At 31.0% G+C, this 25432-nt stretch overlaps 1 protein-coding gene, 1 long non-coding RNA gene and 1 pseudogene across 5 annotated transcripts; all 3 read left to right on the forward strand.

The window, feature by feature from the left end:
- Positions 1-255: 255 nt before the first annotated feature.
- Positions 256-8672, forward strand: CYP72A69 (11-oxo-beta-amyrin 30-oxidase). Of its 3 annotated transcripts, none has more exons than XR_005888542.1 (7): positions 256-482; positions 1598-1880; positions 3362-3579; positions 4300-4526; positions 4745-5120; positions 5192-7224; positions 8359-8672. XR_005888542.1 is itself a non-coding variant. In NM_001354945.1 (7 exons), the coding sequence occupies exons 3-7, from the start codon at positions 1604-1606 to the stop codon at positions 5627-5629; spliced, it is 1536 nt and encodes a 511-aa protein (NP_001341874.1). In that variant the 5' UTR covers positions 257-482; positions 1112-1225; positions 1598-1603; the 3' UTR covers positions 5630-5725. The 3 variants fall into 3 exon arrangements, 2 of the variants coding, with proteins under 2 accessions (NP_001341874.1, NP_001341875.1); NM_001354945.1 differs by lacking the exon at positions 8359-8672 and adding an exon at positions 1112-1225 and having other exon boundaries at positions 257-482; positions 5192-5725; NM_001354946.1 differs by lacking the exon at positions 8359-8672 and having other exon boundaries at positions 257-482; positions 5192-5725.
- On the forward strand, positions 8365-13151 carry LOC100807257 (cytochrome P450 716A67-like; annotated as a pseudogene).
- A 468-nt stretch (positions 13152-13619) lies between these two features.
- On the forward strand, positions 13620-18796 carry LOC106796068 (uncharacterized). 2 transcript variants are annotated; one of them, XR_003264733.2, is made up of 7 exons: positions 13620-14488; positions 14789-14881; positions 15096-15237; positions 15819-15869; positions 16097-16270; positions 16997-17103; positions 18480-18796. It is a non-coding gene; the product is annotated as an uncharacterized lncRNA (long non-coding RNA). The 2 variants fall into 2 exon arrangements; XR_001384963.3 differs by lacking the exon at positions 18480-18796 and adding an exon at positions 18106-18459.
- The last annotated feature ends 6636 nt before the right edge of the window (positions 18797-25432 follow it).

Genomic DNA, 25432 nt, shown 5'->3' on the forward strand with positions numbered 1-25432 from the left:
GTTCCGTGACATGAAAGTATGTTCCCCACCTACCCCCATGCACATTATAATATATTACTGTATTAGTTTAATGAGAATAAGAAAAGAAAGTGGAGGAGCAGGAGGTGCAGAACTCTGCTGTGTAGCGTGATTAGTAAATGCTTACTAGAAACTGCATCAATTTTAAACTATAATAATGCATCCACAAGGCTATCAAAATTACTTTTAATTTGTGCCATGCGCTGCACGGGTATAGTCATTAAATACAAAAGAAATCAGAAAGCTTGAGAAAGAACCACACCAACGACAAATGAAAGATTCACACGACAGCAACGCTTGCAGCAATGGCTACCCTTTATAACCAAAACTAAAGGAGGGCGTAAAACAGAAGATCAATGATGTAATGAACGACGGGGGTGAAAAGGGACTATATATAAAGAAGTACTTGAGAGACTAATCTGCACACAGCAATACAAAGTGAAGAAGCAGAAGCATATTCAGAGGTAAATTTTATTTTGTGCCTTTTCAATATTTCAATTCAAATATATTAATAATATTTATTTATATTTGGCAAAAAAAATTTAAAAATCGTCAAAATCTTTTAGTAATAGTTTTACAAGTATCAAGAAAAAAATGTGCTAAAGATAATATGTGTAATATTGATGAGAAAATCCTTTCGCTTAAAAGATTTATGCACCTATTTGTTACCTTGGCTGCAATTGTTTGTAAATCATTCCTTCATAGGTTTATACATCGACTATAGTAAAGAGAGTAGTGCTATAATAATATTGACTGATCGTCAAAAAGAGAAAGGAAGAGAGATGTCGTTAGTTTTAATCTTTTTTTACTAACATTTTAACAAAATTAATAACTAATATTTATCTATAAAATAACGAACTACAAAACAAACCATGTCATCCTTGTACCGGTTTCCAGATAGAAAGCTACCCAGTGAGTTTTGGATATTTTTAGAACTGAAAGTAAAAACTTAAAAAGAAATCCTTGGAAACGTAGTTCATAAATAATTTATTGATAAATTTTTTTATAAATTTATAAATTCAACCCAAAAAAAATAATATACAAAATTTTTATATGTTAAAAAGTTCACAAGTGAATAATTTTTTTTTTTCAGATTTTTTAAAAGTTATGAGCCTCTCAAAATGGGATCTCGAGTCATCGATTACTTTAAGCATATGTGTGAGACGATACTGTGCATAGCAATGGAGATTCAATATCGAAAAATTAGGTTTGTTGTACTAACTCAACATTGTTTTGTTATAATGATTATATTTTTTTCTAATGAGTTCATTAATATTTTTTTATCCATGAAATCAAACATAAATTTATAATAACTCACATATCATATTGAATTAGACACGCTTTTTGCATTTATCCATTAGTATTTGGTAAAAGAGAGACATAAAGAGGAAAGAAAATCAACGCATAGAAAATAAACAATTAATATATTTGGTAAACAACCAAATAAATATTAAATTTATAAAATCTATTGATTATTTTTACTTTACATTTTATTTATAATGGTTCTCTAATATGTCTTTTTCTTATTTCTTTTAAACCAAGTATTTCTCTTTACTTATTTCTGTTAACTTTTTTTTAGAGAGAAATGGAAGCAGCATGGGTCAATATTCTGATGCTGATACTGATACTGGCTCTGATATGGGTATGGAAGAAGTTCAACTCATTATGGCTCACGCCAAAGAGGCTTGAAAAGATCTTAAGAGAACAAGGCCTTCGAGGCAGTCCATACAGGTTTAAGGTTGGGGACACGAAGGAGACATTAAAGATGCAAATGCAAGCCATGTCCAAACCCATGAATCTCTTCTCTAATGACATAGGACCGCGTGTGTCTCCCTATGATCATTACATTGTCAACAAACATGGTACCTTCATGAGTAACGTTATATTTTTTCACTTCATCCTCTTACAAGTTGTTTTACTATCTTTTATAGTAAGTATTAAAATAAGGTAAGTGTATTTAATGTCTTAAAATATAAAACACATTTAAAACTTATTATAAAAGGTAACTGGAGTAGGAAGATTTAGAATTAGTTTTCTCTCCGCTTTTCTCTTTTTGCAATTGTTATATCAAGGAACCAAGTTTTGTTCGGAAATTACATGTTTAAAATGATTTAATTATTAATTTGGTTTCCGAATTATTTTAAATAATTCAATTTAGTTCTTAAAATTTTAAAAGATTCAATTTAATCCTTAAATTTTTAAAAATAAATCAAGTTGGTCTCCAAATTATTTTAAATGACTCAATTTGATTCTTAAAATCTTAAAAATTTAGGGACTAAATTAATTTATTTTTAAGAATTTGAGAAACAAATTGAACCTTTTAAAAATTTAAAGACCTAATTAATATAATTTCTTATCAAATTGATAATTACCGTTTAAAATAGACCAAAATGTTTCATTCACGTGGTGTTCACTTTCATATCTAGTTAATTGTGTAAAATAAATAGAGAGAAAAGTGAGAAAGAATGAAATTGGGAGGATATATAGAAATATAAGGGAAATAGAGTAGAAAATAGTTATTGTTTGAATGGATAAAAATACATAAGAATAAAGGTGAAAAAATCCATGTGCCTGATTTGATGACTGAAAAAGAGAGAGTAAAAAGGAGAGTGAAAAAAATATATTAAAAAAGTATTTCATTCATGTCATATGCATTTTGATTTTCTTGTGTGTGTGTTCATGAGATGTTTAGGTAAGACTAAGTGTATGTTTGGTAACACATTCTCTATCTTTGACGCGGATCACTGGAAGCAGTTCATCTCTTATTTCCTTGTCATTTTATGAATTTGGACGTGGTTTAATTTGCTTTATATCGTGGATGGTGAACGCCAATTCAAACACGCTAAAGGAACATGCATACTTGTAATCTCAGTTCTCCTTGTTTGTCTCTGAAAAAGAACATTGCCTTAGTCATTAGAGACTCACCATCAGACAGTGGAGGCATATATATATATATATATATATATATATATTATGGAAAAAATATTAACCATTAAATCTTATTTTCAACTATTATCAAAATAAAAACAAAACACAAAGTCACAAGTTTTTTAAAAAATGACAACTTTTTAAAAGTTCATATAATATTAGTTCATATAATATTAAATTTGAATTAATTACGTATGGTCACGTAGTTTAAATTTACTCTTTTGACTCTCACTTAATAAGTGAAAATAAACAACTACTTTGAACTAACCTTAGTGTGTAGCTTGTACTGTTTGTATGTCTTTTGTCAAATTTAAATAGCTCGCAAAGTTGCTCATTTTTTCAATTCTTCAAAGTTTTCTCTTTCTTTTTCATATTTAATATAATACATATTCTAATTGTTGCTGATGGCATGTAGGCAAAAATTCTTTTATTTGGAATGGACAGACACCAAGGGTGACCCTCACAGATCCCGAGCTAATCAAAGATGTATTCAACAAGATTTATGACTTTGGAAAGCCTAATATGGGCCCAAATATCAGATCACTTATTCCTGGTCTTGCAATGCATGAGGGAGAAAAGTGGAGCAAGCATAGAAAGATAATCAACCCCGCATTTAATTTAGAAAAGTTGAAGGTTAGTTTCCTATTACTAAAAAAAGATCTTAGATATTGACATGTGTGTCTTTTGAAAACATGTCAGACAAACATTGAGATTGTGCCACAAATGTATCTACATTTTTTTAATGTGAAAATTACCTTCCTATAAAATGTATCCTCTTAAAAGGAATTACTATCATTATAAATATAATCTTTAACAATATTTTTTTATTTAACACTTAATAAAAATATTAGTAAAATTTGTTTATAATATTTAAAAATATTGCAAAACTATGAGTAATGTTATTAATATATTTTTATAAGATTTATCTAATATTATGTATAGATCATGTTGTTAAAGTTTTTTTTGACATTTTAGATTTTAGCAACATATATTATATATAGCATTTGATAATATATCATAAAAACATATTAATAATATTTATTCATAATTTGATAATATTTTTTAAATATGACCTAAAGGCTTTTAACAACATTTTTATTAAATGTTAAATAAAAAAATATTTTAAAAGTCACATATATAATAATGAAAACATACTTTGCAAGTAAGAAAAAAATTTGGTATATATGGCAAAGCTTGAGTTAAGTTTAGCCAGCAACACATATTCTTCAACTGCAAGCAACATCAGCTGGTCTATAAACATGATGTGCATGTCCGAATGTGTATGTGTTTAATTAATTTGAAACGCACGAAAAATTTTAACACCTTGCTATTTCTTCATTACACCATTCACAGAATATGTTACCACTATTCATCCAATGTTGCGATGATCTGATTAGCAAATGGGAGGAAATGCTGTCTTCAGATGGATCAAGTGAAATTGACGTATGGCCTTTTGTTAAGAATTTGACTGCTGATGTTATTTCTCGAACAGCATTTGGAAGTAGTTATTTAGAAGGGAGAAGAATATTTCAACTTCTAAAAGAGAAAATTGAACTTACACTGAAAATGAGAGGACAGAGGTAAGACTAATATGTATATTTGATTATCTGATAGACTTAAGTGATCAAACTTATTGGATGAGCTTTAATCAACTAAACTAAAGATTATATTTATTTAACATTTTAAAATCAATGTACCAATTTTTACTACCGAAGGAACCAACATTAGAAGTATAGTTGATGCATCAAAGAACATTCCCTTCATTTCATGATTATCACAGGACTGATTATACTTGTAGGTTGGTACCTAAAAGGATGAAGGAAATTGATAGAGATATAAAAGCTTCACTTATGGATATTATTAACAAGAGAGACAAAGCGCTAAAGGCGGGTGAAGCCACTAAAAATAACTTATTAGATATACTTCTGGAGTCAAATCACAAGGAAATTGAAGAACACGGGAACAATAAGAATGTTGGAATGAATATTGAGGAAGTTATTGAAGAATGCAAGCTTTTCTACTTTGCAGGGCAGGACACCACTTCAGTTTTGCTTGTTTGGACAATGATATTATTGAGTAGGTACCCTGATTGGCAAGCACGCGCAAGGGAGGAAGTCTCACAAGTTTTTGGCAACCAAAAACCGACTTTTGATGGACTGAATCAATTAAAGATTGTAAGTTTGTATTATAAACTTGTTATTGAATAGCATGTTCATGGTATTTACTATGAATATTTTTGCAACAGGTTACTATGATTTTGTATGAGGTTCTTAGATTATACCCTCCAGGAGTTGGTGTTCCTCGAAAAGTTATCAAAGATGTGAAACTTGGAAACCTATCATTTCCTGCTGGAGTGGAGATTTTCATATCAACAATTTTGGTTCACCATGATAGTGAGCTCTGGGGTGATGATGCTAAGGAGTTCAAACCTGAGAGATTTTCTGAAGGAGTTCTGAAGGCCACGAATGGTAGATTTTCATTTTTCCCCTTTGGAGGAGGTCCTAGAATATGCATCGCACAAAATTTTGCTTTGTTGGAAGCAAAGATTGCTTTGTCGATGATTTTACAATGTTTCTCGTTTGAACTTTCTCCAACCTATACTCATGCTCCAACTATGGTGATGACTATTCAACCCCAATATGGCGCTCCAGTCATTCTACATAAGGTGGAGAAATATGAATAATAATAGTTATCTCTTATTATATCATTTGTGTTATACTCTACTTGTTTGTGTCATCAACTATTTTGAAGTATAAGAGATTAAAACTGTCCTTTATCCAAAAACATTAGAATTGTTTTGTTAGACTCCATTATAACAGCATAGCTGTTATATCATTAATCAACGCTATTATTTGACACTAAGGACTAAAACAAAAACAAAATATAACCACCAAAAAAAATTTCTTTAAAAGACAAGCACAAAATAGGATGTTTTATACGAACAAATTATTATTTAAGCCTAGTAAAATTATCTCTTATTACATGATTTGTATTATATTCTTCTTTTTCGTATCTCTATTATTAGTTTATTGTCTAAAATAATAATGTGACAAAATCAAATTATTTCTTTTAGGCATGCAAGTTTATCTATATATGCCCATCCATGATCTATTTAATTTATATGAAAGTTAAAGTGTAAATTGTGGAGTTAGAATGTCACCATATACTTTTTGTTATTCTTATCTTATTTTTTAAGCCATATAAATTAAATTTAAAGATTCTTAACTTCTTTCTCTTCTTTCAAAACTTCCTTCGGGTTCACTTCATGACATGTGAATGCTTTAGTGATTTGTGGTGGTAATCACCCTTAACGTTCTTTTCTCCTTGGCGTTTAAATTATTACAAATTTAACTAAAAGTGATCAAATAATTTTTTTTACATAAAAATTAGATATCGTTAGAGCATGTGAATACTTTGTACTAGTAATATGGTTACAAAAAGAACCAATTTCTTTTATTTTATTTCTATACTAGATTTTTTTAATAATATAGTTACAAAAAATCGGATCAATAAAAATTTTAACTATTTTTAATAAACATGTAATAGAAAGGAAAGATAATGTGTCATTGTCACAAAATTAGTATGGTTTAGTTGTAGTATATATTTGATGTTAATTTGTTTTTATTCTATTGAAGTGAATGTATTGTTTAAGTTAATGTAATGTTATTTTATGTTTGAAATTATTTTATGCTTAAATTCGTACAAATTTTATGTTATTCATATTCAAAAATTCAAAAATAAAATTACCTTCTAAAATGAAAAAAGAAGATAAAAACTTCTCACAGTCGTTCCCGGATCAACGTCCTCCATATCAAACTTATGGATCAACTATAATATTTGTGGATCACGTTACACGCAGATCAAACAACATCTGTTGGGTGCACAGCAATCGCTTTAAATACTCATGAGATATTTTTATCTTTTCGATGCTGGGTGGATCTCGCAACACCCTAATAATGTACCCATAAAGCTATAAAATTATTTTTAATTTGTGCCATGTCCTGCACGGGTATAATTAAATATTAAAGAAATCAGAAAGGTTGAGAAAGAACCACGTACACCGCCGACAAATGAAAGACTCACACGACAGCAACGCTTGCAGCAATGGCTACCCCTTATAACCAACACTAAAATAATGAAAATTAAAGGAGGACATAAAACAGAAGATCAATGATGCAATGAACGACGGGGGTGAAAAGGGACTATATGTAAAGAAGTACTTGAGAGACTAATCTGCACACAGCAATACAAAGTGAAGAAGCAGAAGCATATTCAGAGGTAAATTTTATTTTGTGCCTTTTCAATATTTCAATTCAAATATATTAATAATATTTATTTATATTTGGCAAAAAAAATTTAAAAATCGTCAAAATCTTTTAGTAATAGTTTTACAAGTATCAAGAAAAAAATGTGCTAAAGATAATATGTGTAATATTGATGAGAAAATCCTTTCGCTTAAAAGATCTTATGCACCTATTTGTCACCTTGGCTGCAATTGTTTGTAAATCATTCCTTCATAGGTTTATAGATCGACTGTAGTAAAGAGAGTAGTGCTATAATAAAATTGACTGATCGTCAAAAAGAGAAAGGAAGAGAGATGTCGTTAGTTTTAATCTTTTTTTACTAACATTTTAACAAAATTAATAATTAATATTTATCAATAAAATAACAAACTACAAAGCAAACCATGTCATCCTTGTAACGGTGTCCAGATAGAAAGCTACCCAGTGAGTCTTGGATATTTTTAGAACCGGAAGTAAAAACTTAAAAGAAACCCTTCGAAACGTAGTTCTTAAATAATTTATTGATATTTTTTTTTTATAAATTTATAAATTCAACCATAAAAAAATAATATACAAAATTCTTATATATTAAAAAATTCACCAAAATAAAGTGAATACTTTTTTTTCAGATTTTTTAAAAGTTGTGAGTCTTTCAAAATAGAATCTCAAGCCGTCGATTATTTTACGCATGTGTGTAAAATGACACTGTACATACCAATGGGGATTCAATAGCAAAAAATTAGGTTCGTTGTACTAACTCAACATTGTTTTGTTATAATGATTATATTTTTTTTCTGATGAGTTCATTAATATTTTTTTTTATCAATAGGAATCAAACATAAATTTATAATAACTCACATACCATACTGAATTAGACACGCTTTTGGTATTTATCCATTAGTATTTGGTAAAAGAGAAACATAGGAAGGAAAATCAACACATAGAAAATAGGCATAATATATTTGGCAAACAACCAAATAAATTTTAAATTTATAAAATCTATTGATTAGTTTTACTTTACATTTTATTTATAATGGTTCTCTAATATGTCCTTTTCTTATTTCTTACTACTTATTTCTTTTAAACCAAGTATTTATCTTCACTTATTTCTGTTAACTTTTTTTTTTAGAGAGAAATGGAAGCAGCATGGGTCAATATTCTGATGCTGATACTGATACTGACTCTGATATGGGCATGGAAGAAGCTCAACTCATTATGGCTCACGCCAAAGAGGCTTGAAAAGATCTTAAGAGAACAAGGCCTTCGAGGCAGTCCATACAGGTTTAAGGTTGGGGACACGAAGGAGACATTGAAGATGCAAATGCAAGCCATGTCCAAACCCATGAATCTCTTCTCTAATGACATAGGACCGCGTGTGTCTCCCTATGATCATTACATTGTCAACAAACATGGTACCTTCATGAGTAACGTTATATTTTTTCACTTCATCCTCTTACAAGTTGTTTTACTATCTTTTATAGTAAGTATTAAAATAAGGTAAGTGTATTTAATGTCTTAAAATATAAAACACATTTAAAACTTATTATAAAAGGTAACTGGAGTAGGAAGATTTAGAATTAGTTTTCTCTCCGCTTTTCTCTTTTTGCAATTGTTATATCAAGGAACCAAGTTTTGTTCGGAAATTACATGTTTAAAATGATTTAATTATTAATTTGGTTTCCGAATTATTTTAAATAGTTCAATTTACTTCTTAAAATTTTAAAAGATTCAATTTAATCCTTAAATTTTTAAAAATAAATCAAGTTGGTCTCCAAATTATTTTAAATGACTCAATTTGATTCTTAAAATCTTAAAAATTTAGGGACTAAATTAATTTATTTTTAAGAATTTGAGAAACAAATTGAACCTTTTAAAAATTTAAGGACCAAATTAAATTAATTAATATAATTTCTTATCAAATTGATAATTACCGTTTAAAATAGACCAAAATGTTTCATTCACGTGGTGTTCACTTTCATATCTAGTTAATTGTGTAAAATAAATAGAGAGAAAAGTGAGAAAGAATGAAATTGGGAGGATATATAGAAATATAAGGGAAATAGAGTAGACAATAGTTATTGTTTGAATGGATAAAAATACATAAGAAAAAAGGTGAAAAAATCCATGTGCCTGATTTGATGACTGAAAAAGAGAGAGTAAAAAGAAGAGTGAAAAAATATATATTAAAAAAGTATTTCATTCATGTCATATGCATTTTGATTTTCTTGTGTGTGAGTGTTCATGAGATGTTTAGGTAAGACGAAGTGTATGTTTGGTAACACATTCTCTATCTTTGACGCGGATCACTGGAAGCAGTTCATCTCTTATTTCCTTGTCATTTTATGAATTTGGACGTGGTTTAATTTGCTTTATATCGTGGACGGTGAACGCCAATTCAAAGACGCTAAAGGAACATGCATACTTGTAATCTCAGTTCTCCTTGTTTGTCTCTGAAAAAGAACATTGCCTTAGTCATTAGAGACTCACCATCAGACAGTGGAGGCATATATATATATATATATATATATATATATATTATGGAAAAAATATTAACCATTAAATCTTATTTTGAACTATTATCAAAATAAAAACAAAACACAAAGTCACAAGTTTTTAAAAAAATGACAACTTTTTAAAAGTTCATATAATATTAAATTTGAATTATTTACGTATGGTCACGTAGTTTAAATTTACTCTTTTGACTCTCACTTAATAAGTGAAAATAAACAACTACTTTGAACTAACCTTAGTGTGTAGCTTGTACTATACCAAAAGGTTACCATGGTTTGTATGTCTTTTGTCAAATTTAAATAGCTCGCAAAGTTGCTCATTTTTTCAATTCTTCAAAGTTTTCTCTTTCTTTTTCATATTTAATATAATACATATTCTAATTGTTGCTGATGGCATGTAGGCAAAAATTCTTTTATTTGGAATGGACAGAAACCAAGGGTGACCCTCACAGATCCCGAGCTAATCAAAGATGTATTCAACAAGATTTATGACTTTGGAAAGCCTAATATGGGCCCAAATATCAGATCACTTATTCCTGGTCTTGCAATGCATGAGGGAGAAAAGTGGAGCATGCATAGAAAGATAATCAACCCCGCATTTAATTTAGAAAAGTAGAAGGTTAGTTTCCTATTACTAAAAAAAGATCTTAGATATTGGCATGTGTGTCTTTTGAAAACATGTCAGACAAATATTGAGATTGTGCCACAAATGTATCTACATTTTTTTAATGTGAAAATTACCTTCCTATAAAATGTATCCTCTTAAAAGGAATTACTATCATTATAAATATAATCTTTAACAATATTTTTTTATTTAACACTTAATAAAAATATTAGTAAAATTTGTTTATGATATTAAAAAATATTGTAAAACTATGAATAAATGTTATTAATATATTTTTATAAGATTTATCGAATATTATGTATAAATCATGTTGTTAAAGTTTTTTTGTGACATTTTAGATTTTAGCAACATATATTATATATAACATTTGATAATATATCATAAAAACATATTAATAATATTTATTCATAATTTGATAATATTTTTTAAATATGACCTAAAGGCTTTTAACAACATTTTTATTAAATGTTAAATAAAAAAATTTTAAAAGTCACATATATAATAATGAAAACATACTTTGCAAGTAAGAAAAAAATTTGGTATATATGGCAAAGCTTGAGTTAAGTTTAGCCAGCAACACATATTCTTCTACTGCAAGCAACATCAGCTGGTCTATAAACATGATGTGCATGTCCGAATGTGTATGTGTTTAATTAATTTGAAACGCACGGAAAATTTTAACACCTTGCTATTTCTTCATTACACCATTCACAGAATATGTTACCACTATTCATCCAATGTTGCGATGATCTGATTAGCAAATGGGAGGAAATGCTGTCTTCAGATGGATCAAGTGAAATTGACGTATGGCCTTTTGTTAAGAATTTGACTGCTGATGTTATTTCTCGAACAGCATTTGGAAGTAGTTATTTAGAAGGGAGAAGAATATTTCAACTTCTAAAAGAGAAAATTGAACTTACACTGAAAATGAGAGGACAGAGGTAAGACTAATATGTATATTTGATTATCTGATAGACTTAAGTGATCAAACTTATTGGATGAGCTTTAATCAACTAAACTAAAGATTATATTTTTTACAGCAACCATTTTACCATATATTGTGACATGAGTATGTGAAGGGGTATCTCTCAATTTAACATTTTAAAATCAATGTTCCAATTTTTACTACCGAAGGAACCAACATTAGAAGTATAGTTGATGCATCAAAGAACATTCCCTTCATTTCATGATTATCACAGGACTGATTATACTTGTAGGTTGGTACCTAAAAGGATGATGGAAATTGATAGAGATATAAAAGCTTCACTTATGGATATTATTAACAAGAGAGACAAAGCGCTAAAGGCGGGTGAAGCCACTAAAAATAACTTATTAGATATACTTCTGGAGTCAAATCACAAGGAAATTGAAGAACAGGGGAACAATAAGAATGTTGGAATGAATCTTGAGGAAGTTATTGAAGAATGCAAGCTTTTCTACTTTGCAGGGCAGGACACCACTTCAGTTTTGCTTGTTTGGACAATGATATTATTGAGTAGGTACCCTGATTGGCAAGCACGCGCAAGGGAGGAAGTCTCACAAGTTTTTGGCAACCAAAAACCGACTTTTGATGGACTGAATCAATTAAAGATTGTAAGTTTGTATTATAAACTTGTTATTGAATAGCATGTTCATGGTATTTACTATGAATATTTTTGCAACAGGTTACTATGATTTTGTATGAGGTTCTTAGATTATACCCTCCAGGAGTTGGTGTTCCTCGAAAAGTTATCAAAGATGTGAAACTTGGAAACCTATCATTTCCTGATGGAGTGGAGATTTTCATATCAACAATTTTGGTTCACCATGATAGTGAGCTCTGGGGTGATGATGCTAAGGAGTTCAAACCTGAGAGATTTTCTGAAGGAGTTCTGAAGGCCACGAATGGTAGATTTTCATTTTTCCCCTTTGGAGGAGGTCCTAGAATATGCATCGCACAAAATTTTGCTTTGTTGGAAGCAAAGATTGCTTTGTCGATGATTTTACAATGTTTCTCGTTTGAACTTTCTCCAACCTATACTCATGCTCCAACTTTGGTGATGACTATTCAACCCCAATATGGCGCTCCTGTCATTCTACATAAGGTGGACAATTATGAATAATAATAGTTATCTCTTATTATATCATTTGTATTATACTCTACTTGTTTGTGTCATCAACTATTTTGAAGTATAAGTGATGAGGACATGACCAAGAGCAAGGGCAAGGATCCACTTGAAGGACTTGGAGGGCCTATGACAAGGGCTAGAGCAAGAAAAGCCAAGGAAGCTTTTCAACAAGTGTTGTCCATACTATTTGAATACAAACCCAAGTTTCAAGGAGAAGAGTCCAAGGTTGTGAGTTGTATCATGGCCCAAATGGAGGAGGACTAAATGACACCACTTTGTCTCAATTTTAGAGTGTTTAGTTTGTCTAAATAATGGCTCAATCCTTGTAAAGTTGGCTGACCAAAAATATATTTTGGGTTAATCAACTAAAAGGGCTTTAATAGGTTTAGTTCAAGTTGTAATAAGGGCCCAATTGGCAACCTAGGCATCAGCCTTTTGGGAGACCAAATGGTGGCTGACTTGTTGGCTGTTGGGGGTGACTTTTGGTTGCCACAATTTCAGTTACACTCAGCCATTAAGTTTTTTTTAATTCCCTAGGTTAATGACATTAAGTTATTTTAATTCTAGGTTAGTGGGTCATTACTAAAATTTGCTGTAAAGCTTCTATATAAGCTGAACCATTTTATCAATAAACACAAGTTGAGTTTTATTCAGAAAATTAGAGTTTATCTCTTTTATCTTAGTGAGAGTGATTCTCCTAAATTCTTGAGTGATTTAAGAACACCCTGGCTGTATCAAAGGACTGTCACAACCTTTGTGTGTTGCCCTCGCTGGAAAGAGTGATTCTTTCCTTCCTTTCATCTTCACCCTTGTTCTTTCAAACCACAATTCCAGAAAATCCACCTCTGCCCAGAATTATCTCATGGCCATAACTCCCATTTTACGCACTCAAATTAAGTGATTCTTGAGCCTAAATTGAATTTCAAAATGAGACCTTTCACCTCGTTTTGGAATCACTTCATTTGGAGCCCTATAGCTTCAGTTATTGCCATTTCTATATTTCTGTCCAACCACCACTTAACCTACGTTTTACCATCCCATTCATCCATTTTATGCCAAGAACCACCTTATTAAGACCTACGAAATTAACCACCTTATTTTCCATCCTTTCCTTAATCAATTTCCGCATTTTCCATCAAGGTTTAATCCTAGACGATCCTAAGTCAGCCCTTGTGCCATGAGGATTCATATCAATAAGGGATTAAAATTGTCCTTTATCCAACACTACTAGAAAAAATATTATCTACGACGTTGTTTTTAAGACGGTTCTAAAGGACCGTCTTAGAATAGGAGGCGGTGACAATTTTGTAATTTGGAGAAGAAATAATATTTTTTACGTCGCACATTCTAAGGCGGTTAGAAAGGACCGTCTTAGAATGTAAGGTAATGACAATTTTGTAATTAAGATTAATAAGCCAACGACGGCTATTGCGTAAGCCCGTCTTTGTTTAATTGCGTCTCATACTCTGGCCCTGCTTTTAAACACTTAGTCGCTTGACATTCTTCTGCCCTAGCTTACGCTAGTGAAGTGAGTGAGCGAGCAAGTGAGGTTCCGCAGCCACTTACCCACTCCGCCGTCGTCATCCTCCGGGGCCGGAGCCCTTCACCTACCTGGATGACTTCCCCCGCCCTGATCCCAACCACGATGAGATGATCCTTGCCATCCCCCGCGCCGCCTCCGACAAGAACATCTCCACCAAGGAACGTCGCGCCAGGCGGCTTCGGAGCATCGTGTTCGAGCAAGAAGACGACCAGCACAGCGGCAAGAAGCACCTCATTTATCCTCCTTCTCGTCTATTTAACCCTTTTTTTCTTCTATTCTTTCCTTCTTTTCCATAAATGTTCATTGTTTTGTAATCATTGTGTTTTCTTTCTTTCTTTTTTTGGTTTCAGCTTTTGTGGCAAAGTCAGTGGCGAGAGAGGACGACATTAGGGAATGTGCAACCACTGTTCACGCTGCCAATTCTAATGTTCTGTCCGGGATTGGATTTTCTCGCCCCGTTTTTCACCATGACGGTATGCAATTTTCTTCCCCTGTTTTATTGATTTTACTCTCGCACTGCTAAACACACAGTCTAAACTCAATCCTTAGATTTAGGCTCATCATAATCCTGATTTTACAAAACAACATTTACTTTAATCTAATTTTTTATGCTAAAAATTAGGGGATTAATATGAGAATTTTGTAAAGAACTAAAATGACCTACACTTGCAATCTCGGAACTAGAATGGGAGTTTACTCTGATTTTCTATTATATGTTATGTTGGAAGGGTCATGGCTCGTGGCTTACTTTATTGATGCTTTTGACTTGGCAGGTTCAAAAGGAAGGGGTGGGAGTGGGAACATTTCTGCCTTGTTGAGTGGTGTTCCGTGGGATGTTAATATGCAACTGTTACAAGTAACCTCAGGTAACCAATCTTATAGATAGTGTGATTATAGATGATGTTGACTGCAGCATTTTTGTTCTGAACTATAATATTTTTTCATAATTTATAACTCATTGTAGTTTGCTTCTATTACTTATAACATTATGTTTTTGCATTTTTCTTTGTGTATTTTTCCTTTTACCTTCTGTCTAAACCTTATTTTTCCTAAGCTTGATATGTAATTATGTCTTTTCAGGAATGACCTTTAGCAGTAAGACAATTGGCGGCAATTTGAATTCTAAGGTTAAATTTGTTGTGATGAAGGGTTCAACACTAATGAAACCTACTGCTAGTCTGTTGGCTAAGCAAAATCAGCCCCATCCAATTGTTAGCTCAAGGTGATTATTGGAGAAACTTGTCCTTTGTCATGGTTCAAGGCATGAATTATTAGTGAAAATCAAACAGTCTTGCAACGCTTGATTAGTTGGCAAACATTTTTTGAATTGAATCATGTCACTGCATTCTACCATAAGATATTTGTTTGCTCCGCATGGTGCATTGATTTAAATGCTTTCTTTCTTGGATGGTTACTCTGTTCTTTATGAAATCGTGAATTGTTATTAAGTAGGATTGCCGGAGTATTACTGCATTTATTCCCTACTTTTCTCTTTGGTGCTATGATGTTTTATGGTTGTATCTAGTTTTCTAATCCTTGGATGCCGAGAAAACTGTTTTTTCTTGTATATCTACAACTCAACTATTCCATTGTCCTAAGGTTTCAGAAACTACAAGATCATAACAATTTAATGGATTATAGATTATAGGTTATTAGAAGTAAATTTGCCCCCATGTTTGGCTGGTAGCATGGAAGTACTTGAAACCATGAACTGAGAATTTAAATGTGTATTTACTATTGATGGCATTCCATTTATTTTTAGACTGGGTAATTGGATTGCTTACTGTATCTTGTCTATGATAGGTTGGTGATGTGAAGCAGCAAGTTAATTTTGTCCACAAGGCACCTAAGAAGGTAAGGGTTGTAATGCAATTAATTTCAACGTCTTCACTTCACTGCAATGATTCTAATAAGGTTAATTTAATTCACACAATTTTAAGTAGTAATATTAATGTCTCTTCACATAGTTTTATTTTGTCAATGCCATTCATTTTTCTTGTACCGATATATGAATTACATTGGTTATGAAATTTCTGAAGCTGTACTACTTTTGACCTGCATTTTCTTGCTTTAATTTGTAGTTACAAGATATATATGATTAGTGATCTCCGAGGAACTGAAGTTTGCTGGTTGCAGGATTTGGACCTGCATTTTCTTGATAAATGTTAGAATTAACATTCTATTTCCATAAATCATGAAACAATGGTACTAACTTCAAAATACTCCATTTGCATAGGCGCCTCCTTGTGTAATTGGTAAGCATGCAGAATTCATTATTTCAATAATACAATTGTTTACGCCTACCAATATTCATAATTTTTTATTTAATATGTCAATTTTTATTATTATTTTACTTAAAATCCCATTTTATGCTAAAAGTTGTTTGATCATTTTTTAAAAGAATATTAATTTTATTTGAAATTAGTTATCTCATCTAATGAAAATATAATTTTATAAAAAAATGTGTAAAATAAATTTATAGATTAATTTTAATGATAATTAAAGTACAGGTATTTAAAATTTTAATTTTTAGACATGCCCAAAATTTATAGATTAATTCTAATGTATATCAATAGTGATTTGGAATAATATTTTTTTTACTGTAGTTTAAATTAATATATATTGATTATAAATTCTGAAATATTTAGGATATATTGTTGTTCAGGATTTAAGTGTTTTTGCCAAAAGGAAGCACCGCATAGGATTTAAGTTCAATTATCATTAATATATTTTTGTAAGATAATTATACTAAAAATTGTCAATGATTGCCTTGTTTTTGCCAAAAGGAAGCACCGCACAGGATTTAAGTTCCAATTTAAAACACTTTTCATGAAGTTACCTATTATTCAAGATAAAACTTAGAAGGAATTGAGCTATATTACTACATTATAATTAATGATGGGCAATTTCAATATTAAAGTATATTAAAACTATTTTTCTCATTCCCCTCTCATACTATTTTTTCCTTTATGTTTAAACAGCGCGTGGACCATTTTATGACTTCGTAGGGGCGGGACTAACTAGTGTGAAGATAAAGGGACTGAACAATGGGACAATAGACTTCTCTTCGTATGTCTAGACTTACAAGGTATTAGTAGAGCAGTAATATTTTAAAATGCTTTTTTTTTTGTAAAAAGTATAATTAACTAGTCTACCTATGAACATTATTTTAGCTAAATCATTTTTTATATTTTTCTTTTTCCTTATTTTCTCTCTCTTCATTTCAATTCAATTCATCCCATATTTTGTGTTGAGTTCTAAACCACAACGTGTCATTTATTTATGTGGCTTTCTTATCTAATCTTGAAACAAATAGATTATAATATATAAATATAATATTTTTATAATATTATTTCCTATATGTGATTTTAGGTAATTAAGATTATATATATATATGTATGTATATATATATTCAGTCTGCTCTGCATGTTTTGAAGCAATTTCAAAGCAAAATGATGTTTAGGAACAATTCCATTTTCTGCTTCTATTATGATTCTTCTCTAGTCGATTTCCAAGAATAGTGTTATTTGTTATGAAATTTTTGCTTCATGTTTATGTTACACCTGCCTCTTGACCTTAATGGGCCATATGACAAATTGGGGCATTAATACTAGTGACATTTTGGGTCATTTTTTGTTTCAAAAAAATCTGTCAAAGAGACTTAACAGAAACAAATTAATTGATTGGTGATATCTATTGTTATAAATAGGAAATCAAGAGAGGGAATCATGACCAAATACAGTTTTTATTTAAGGTTGGATTAAATTAAGACAGAGCATGCTAGTTACTATTTTTGTTTTGTCATTGTTGAATCATATTACGGTCCACAGTTATGATAGGGGACCATAGATGAAAAGTTGCATTTTTTTTATAGTGTTAAAACAGAAACAGAATTTCAAGTTCTGAAGCTATATTTAATTTATCTTTAGCTTAAACAAGAGAAAAATTGACCATAACTTAAGAATTAGTTACTTTTAAATTTTCCTTCTAGAGATGATTATGCACTGCAATGATTAAAACTCCTTATGTAGATCAATACTCAATACTTTTTGGCATCCATATCTCTTTTCATGTTGCACTATTTTTGAAGGTGGGTCTCTCTCTCCAAGTGTTGATCATCAAAGGTGTCGTTAGCACTTTTGGCTTTTGGAAGGCATCAAGAAGCAAAACCTGCATTGACTTGTGATTCAATTGCATAACGTGGCTGATTACTATTGCACCATTAGTACTTGACTACTTGTTGATGCAATATTATGGTCAACCTTGTAGAAAATGCATGTCTATATTAACATATGCAATATAATTGGTGTGTTGTATTTTATCCACAAATACCATCATGCTAGCCCATTTTTTTTGCATCTAAATGTTAGTGTTAGACTTTAGTTGTTTAAGTTGTCAGTTTAAGTATTATAACCAGCAGCCACTTATTCTTACATGGTTTTATGCTCACATTTTGTTTTCTAGTTACTGCTGAATCTGCTGTTTATGGAACATCTTCTGCCAAGTGATGATAGAAGTTTAAGGAGGACTAAAAGAGGCTAGCCTTGTATGAAATGTCTTTATTAGCTGCATTTTGTTGTTATATTGATGCTATAAAACATTATTATTTTCGGGTATATCTTTGACTTGCAAAGAAGGAAGCAGAAGACTTGAAGAAGGTCATTCCAAAATAAATAAAATAAAAAAAGTAAATGAATACTACGACGGTTATTAGATGACCGTCTTAATATATTAGACATACTACGATGGCTGTTTAATAACCGTCATAAAAAGCCATTATCTACAGACACATACAAAGACGGTTCCCCATAAGTCGCCGTAGTAGTTGAAATATTCTAAGACGGTTATACAATAACCGTCGTAGAAAGTAGTGTCACAATATAAACATATTAAAACAGTTAAGCCAACAACTGTTTTAGATTGGTCTAATATATTGCGACGGTTTTGTATCAACCGTCGTAGAAAGTAACCTATATAACGACAGTTTTGTAATCTGTCTTTGTAACTTTTTTACTTTTTACGACGCCTTATTTTACGACGGTTCAAAACCGTTGTAAAATGTGTAATTTAACCGCCTTAAAAAGTAGTTTTTCCAGTAGTGCAAAAACATTAGAATTGTTTTGTTAGACTCCTTTATAACAGCATAGCTGTTATATCATTTATCAACGCTATTATTTGACACTAAGGACTAAAACAAAAACAAAATATAACCACCAAAAACAATTTTCTTTAAAAGACAAGCATAAAATAGGATGTTTTATAGGAACAAATTATTATTTAAGCCTAGTAAAATTATCTCTTGTTACATGGTTTGTATTATATTCTTCTTTTTCAAATCTCTATTATTAGTTTATTGTCTAAAATAATAACGTGACAAAATTTAATTATTTCTTTTAGGCATGCAAGTTTATCTATATATGCCTATCCATGATCTATTTAAATTATATAAAAGTTATAGTGTAAATTGTGGAGTTGTAATGTCATCATATACTTTGTTATTCTTATCTTATTTTTTAAGCCTTATAAACTAAATTTAAAGATTTTTAATTTCTTTCTCTTCTTTCAAAACTTCCTTGAGGTTCACTTCATGACATGTGAATGCTTTAGTGATTTATGGTGGTAATCACCCTTAACGTTTTTTTTACCTTGGCGTTTAGATTATTACAAATTTTACTAAAATTGATCAAATAATTTTCTTATAAAAATTAAATATCATTAGAGTTTATGAATACTTCGTACTAATAATATGGTTATAAAAAGAATCAATTTCTTTTATCTTATTTCTATATTAGATTTTTTTAATTGTTTATCTCTTTTGATTTATCATTTTTTATATATACTAGTCTGCAACCCGTGCACATGCACTGGTTGTTTGTTAAGTGACTTTGCAAGCTTTTTCTAACTGCAATATAGAGTTAAAATTAAATTCATAAGTGAATTATGAACATAGTTAATATTTATAATTAACTAATTGTTGAAACTACATCTTTCATAAAACATTTCTCAAAAATTGTAAACTGCAAAAGGAACTTTAATCAGTACCACTATCATCCCAATCCTTTTGTCTTCTAATCACAATTTCCCAGATTTTGTCACCGTGTCTATAATAAAAGGAGACTTCATCTCCATGATCAAAGTCTCTTTCTGCAAGGAAGTCATACCATGGTTGAGCAATGGCTTTAGGAGCAATGCCAGGGTTGAGAGTTTTAACAGGCCATTGCAATGGAGGGCCAAATCGTCTTAATACTGTCATTTGATGGCCCTAAGCATTAAGAGGTATTTCAGTAGATGGCCGAAGTTTCTGCAGATAAAAGAAAAGTTAAATTAATATTAAAATTGGATTTCCATCATTTGATGAAAAGTTGATAAATTTGATTGAGGGTGTTAATGTAAGTAATGTTAACTTACCAGGGGTTAAGGAGCAGTGAGCATGGCCTGAGTAATTTTAATAGTCCAGATATGCTTTATGGACAGATGTCTTGGTCTGCCACATGTTTATCGGTGTAGTGGAGGCGTGAAGTGTATGTTAAACTCGTACAGATGATTGCATGCAAAGAACTTGATGATGGTCGACTCGTAGATTTCTAATTCTCTTCTGAAGTTTTCGAGTCCATCTGCCAAATAGCATCTTGTTTTGTGTCGCCTGACTCGTATTTCATAGTTGCCTCCATCATATTTTAGGTCAACATACTGGGGATAGTCTGGTGCCCATTCTTTATGGTAGAATGATGGAATTCGTATGATAGTCTGGGAAAAAAACCGAAAAAGATTAGTGCATGTATATTGAACGATTATAATAAAAAAAATATAGCAGATAAAAGGATAGTAAAATATGACTCTATCATTGTGAAAAGTAGTAGTAAATTGCATGATCAATGTTGGTCATATGATTGGATTATTCACTTGCAGTTAGACAGCCATTGTAATTTTAGTAGTTGAAGTGTTGAGGTTGAAGAAAAGGAGGAAATCAAGTTTTGCTTATAGGAGAAGATTAGGAATGACTTACTTCAGTTGATTCTCTTGAAGATGTGGGGTTCATGTTGGTCATGGCGTGAACTTGAAATTTAATCTTAAAAAAGGGAAATAGAATTTGTAGGAGAAGGCACATTATAGCGTGTTACAGGGTGTTTTTGTAGTAGGTGTAGTATTTAATTGATGGATGTTCCCGGTGCTCTAAGTGACGGTAGATTTAATCATTGCTTCTGACGTTGGAAGTTTAGTGGGTATGCTAATAGTTGTGAAGTGAAAAAGGTGAGAAAAACTGAAGATTTTTTTATAGACCCATAAGCTCAAGACTGTTTGTAAGGTATATTGGTGTAGTTTTTCCAAATTAATGGATATGACTATTGCTGCAGACATGTAATCAAAGCATAGAAAATTGGAATTGAATTGGAGTGGTAATTTTCTGAATAGGATGTTATATGAGGATTGTTTTTTTAAAATTGCAGATTAAATTTAATAATAGATATTTGGTAAATATTTGTAGAATTTGTAGGATTGGTTTATTTGTAATCAAAGCATATTTTGGTATATTTGTAGGATGGGCATAACTTTAATCCTAAATTTGATCAATTTTGCACGAAAAGAACGATCATATGATGCACAGTGCATGATGTTGCCAGGATTTTTTTCGCCAGAGGAATGCTAAATATATAGTTATTTTAGGATTGACCTGTTGTTTTTGGATGAAATAGGTTAATGGTATGATTTTGCTACAAAAGAATGCAATTGAATATCTGTAGCATTGTGTTATTAAATCAAGATACAAATGCGATAAAGTGCGAAATAGTAACAGGTTATGGATATTTTTGCAAAGTTGTTAATAACATGACATTATTAAAAGTAAGTTAAACAAATGGAATTTAACAGCACTTGAGAAATATTCGCAAGAAATGATAAAATTTCTATTTGTGCAAAATAAAAATTTAACTTATAAGTTTTTGAAGGCCTCTTTAAAAACTACATTTGTAGTTGAAGTCATACTTTTCTGGTCTTTATCATGAATAAGAATTTTTAATCCTTTCCTTGAGTTGACCCTTGATAATGCAACATATAATTGTCCATGACTAAATATAGGTTTTGACAAATAAAGTCCAACCATAGAAAGTGATTGCCCCTGAGACTTGTTGATTGTCATTGCATAAGATAGCATGATTAGGAATTGTCTTCTTAAAAGCTTAAAAAGCCATGGTGATTGTGAAGGGGACATTGACATTCTTGGAATATAAACATTATGTTCAGGATTTTTGCCAGAAATAATTTCAGCTGCAATAACATGTTTGGCTAGCCTTGTAACTATTAATTTGGTACCATTACACAGTCCCTGTGTTTGGTCTAAGTTTCTTAACAACATTATAGGACAACCAATTTTTAGCTTGATAGAATGACTTGACAAACTAGATGTGGTGAGCGAATTAAGAAATTCAGTGGTAATTGAATGGAAATGGAAACTACCAATGCTTTCTGATTTGTCTATAGCATCAGAACTCAGGTATTCCATGTGTTGACCTATCATATTTATTTGAGTTAGCATGCAAAGAGCACGAATATTAAATACATTGTAGTTTTGTAAGTTTGTTAATTGAGCAATCATAGCTTTAAAGAAGTAGTGTTGATTGGATAAGATATTCATGAATACCTGGAATCAAACATAGTATATAATCATTGACTTCTTCCATTATTTCGTTGGTTGAAGCTAACATTGCCCTACATTTGAAGAATTCAGGATTATTGTGGTGCAGACATAAATCGGGGAATGTTGATTTGACCATAGCATCAATTGGATTATCATATTGAGTTATTAATAGGTCATCGGGAATTTCAATTGTAGCATATCCATTATTTTGATGCCCAATAATTCCATCTCCAATGTCTAGAATACACTTTGGAAATGTAGCAGTTTCTTGGTCATCAATTGATTGCAAATTGGCTTGTAAACGTATGTTTTTTGTCAGCCTTAATACTGGACAGCAAGGCCATAGATATGATGAATTAATTGTTGCATTTATAATGTTTGAACGACTCTCTCTTGGAATGACTGACAGTATTTGTCGAAAATCTCCACCAAACATGATGACTTTACCTTCAAAGATTAGATTGAAATTGTTTTTTTGTTGAACAATATCTGTTAAACTTTGATCAAGTGCTTCAAAACAAAATTTGTAAGCCATAGGTGCTTCATCCCAAATAATCAGACTTGTTTAGTTTAGCAAGTCTGCTAATTGACTTCCTTGATGTATGTTGCACGTTGAGTCTTCAAAGATTGGTACAGGTATCTTAAATTTAGAATGGGCAGTCCTGCCTCTTGGCAGCAAGAGAGAAGCTATGCTGCTAGAGGCAACCATAATGACAATTTGATTGTTTGTTCTTAATGAAGTTGCTAATGTTCTCCATATGTATGTTTTTCCTGTACCTCCATATCCATATAGGAAAAACATGTCACTTTCATTGTTGTTGACAACTTCCATAATTCTATTATAAATTCCTTTTTGTTCATCTAGGATCAACAATAATTTAATGTTAGATGTAAATGAAGAATAATTAAATTATAAATTAAAAGATATAGGTGGAAGTTATATTTTCTATATGAATGCTTTTAGAAATACAATTTATAATATATGAATAGGTAGATAACCTGTCATGGATGAAAAAAGATGTTCGAATTCTGATCTAGTCTCATCATTGTTGTAATTGAGCTTTGATAATATCAAGCTATTGTCTAGAGACGGTGTAGAATTTGCATCATCAGGATATAGCATTGGAGGATAGTCTTTAAGTGATTTTTGATTTGCATGCAGTAGTTTTTCAATTTCCAGCAATGTCAAATTTTTAAGATGTTCATCATTAATGTGTAATTCTAGCAAATAAGAAGTTAAATGGTTAAACAATGTTTATGTCTGATTGTATTCAAGATACAAATGGATCAAAACTAACCTGTGTTTGCTGTTGATTTTCTATAATGATATGCAATGTCGTCAGCTAACCAATGCCAAGTTTGGTTCCAAAGTTCTTCAGGTTTGGTAATGGTACCTGTTAATAGCATTAACACAAATAGTTTCCTCAAATAGTTAGTTGTTCCCCATTCTTTAGCTTCTTTGATTGCTTCCACAAATTTTCTGTCATCTTGCAGAAAACCCATTGCAAAACATGCTTCTCTATATGTAGGATATAGAACATTTGCAACTGTTCTAATATCCTCAAATGAAGTAGGTCCTTTGGATGTAGTGAGCATCTTTCTTAAATAAAATAATTCTCCTGTGGTTGGTGGTACCCACATTAGCCTTCCAATGGTATGTCCTTTTTTTTCTAAGGTGCCATGATATGGTCTTTTGATTGAACACGAACTTTGAAATAAATTATGAATAAGTCAGATTTCAGCCTTCTGGAAAACATGTATTGTTATTCATCTAAGCTAAGAATTTTGAATCTAAAATGCTTGGCTTTGATAGGATATCATCTATATCATCATCATCTTCATAAAAAACAATGTGTTGGCCTGGAAGATGGAAATGTAATCTCTCGATAGCAGGTTTTCTAGCATGTATTGGAAAATCAAAGATTCTCCAAGCAGCTTCACAGGGAGAAATGTATATGCAATAAAGATTGGTTGATAAAAGAAATAGTCAACATATGAATTATGTATGTTAAATCAATTTTACCTGCAATCTAGATATTCTTTAATCTCGTCATTTTGAGTGGTAGGATTTTGAACTTCATCATTAGCATCATAAACCATAGCAGTAGTAATTTTGTCATAACCTTTGTTTATGTATTTGAATAAATATTTGATGGAAGTACTTTCATTACATCATTCAATATTTATATGTGCTTGGTATTTTCTGAGTAATTTTGCATTGTAAGGTACTAAGTATCTGTTATCAACGATAACACTATTCTTTAAAATTGTTCGACCATCATTTCTTCTACGATAGACCAAATAGCCATTTAAATCTAAAAGAGTATTGGGCAGAAATATTTTAGGATAAAAACGACTGCACTTGCCTTCTTTCATACATGGAGAATGAGATTGTAGAATTCCACATGGGCCATGTACCATATGATTTTGCACCAATGTATAGAGTTCTGGGTCATCTTCATGTGAAGGTATCTCTGCTGATATTATATGGTCAATTTCATCTGAAGATGGGTATTGATTATCTGGGTGTAAAAATAGCAATAGCTGGATGTGAGGAAGTCCTCGCTTTTGAAATTCAATTGTATGCATAACTGCAATTGTTAGATTATAGTATTAATCGTGTAACAGTCACATAAAAATATTAAACTTTGATATTATATGAAAAGCAAAAATGGGAAAAAATAAACAAATATCTAAGTTTAAGAAGCAAAATAATAGCAAACTTACACGCAACTACTTTCCCAAGCAGGTGATTTTTTGTTAGGTCAAAAAGCATATGTTC

This window comes from Glycine max, chromosome 15, assembly GCF_000004515.6.
Source record: "Glycine max cultivar Williams 82 chromosome 15, Glycine_max_v4.0, whole genome shotgun sequence".
In the NCBI taxonomy this organism is placed as follows: domain Eukaryota; kingdom Viridiplantae; phylum Streptophyta; class Magnoliopsida; order Fabales; family Fabaceae; genus Glycine; species Glycine max.

Coding starts and splice junctions, on each gene's coding strand:
- CYP72A69 (NM_001354945.1), top strand. CDS start 1,604: ATGGAAGCAGCATGGGTCAATATTCTGATGCTGATACTGATACTGGCT. Junction 1,881..3,361: donor TTACATTGTCAACAAACATG/GTACCTTCATGA, acceptor GATGGCATGTAG/GCAAAAATTCTTTTATTTGG. Junction 4,527..4,744: donor CTGAAAATGAGAGGACAGAG/GTAAGACTAATA, acceptor TTATACTTGTAG/GTTGGTACCTAAAAGGATGA.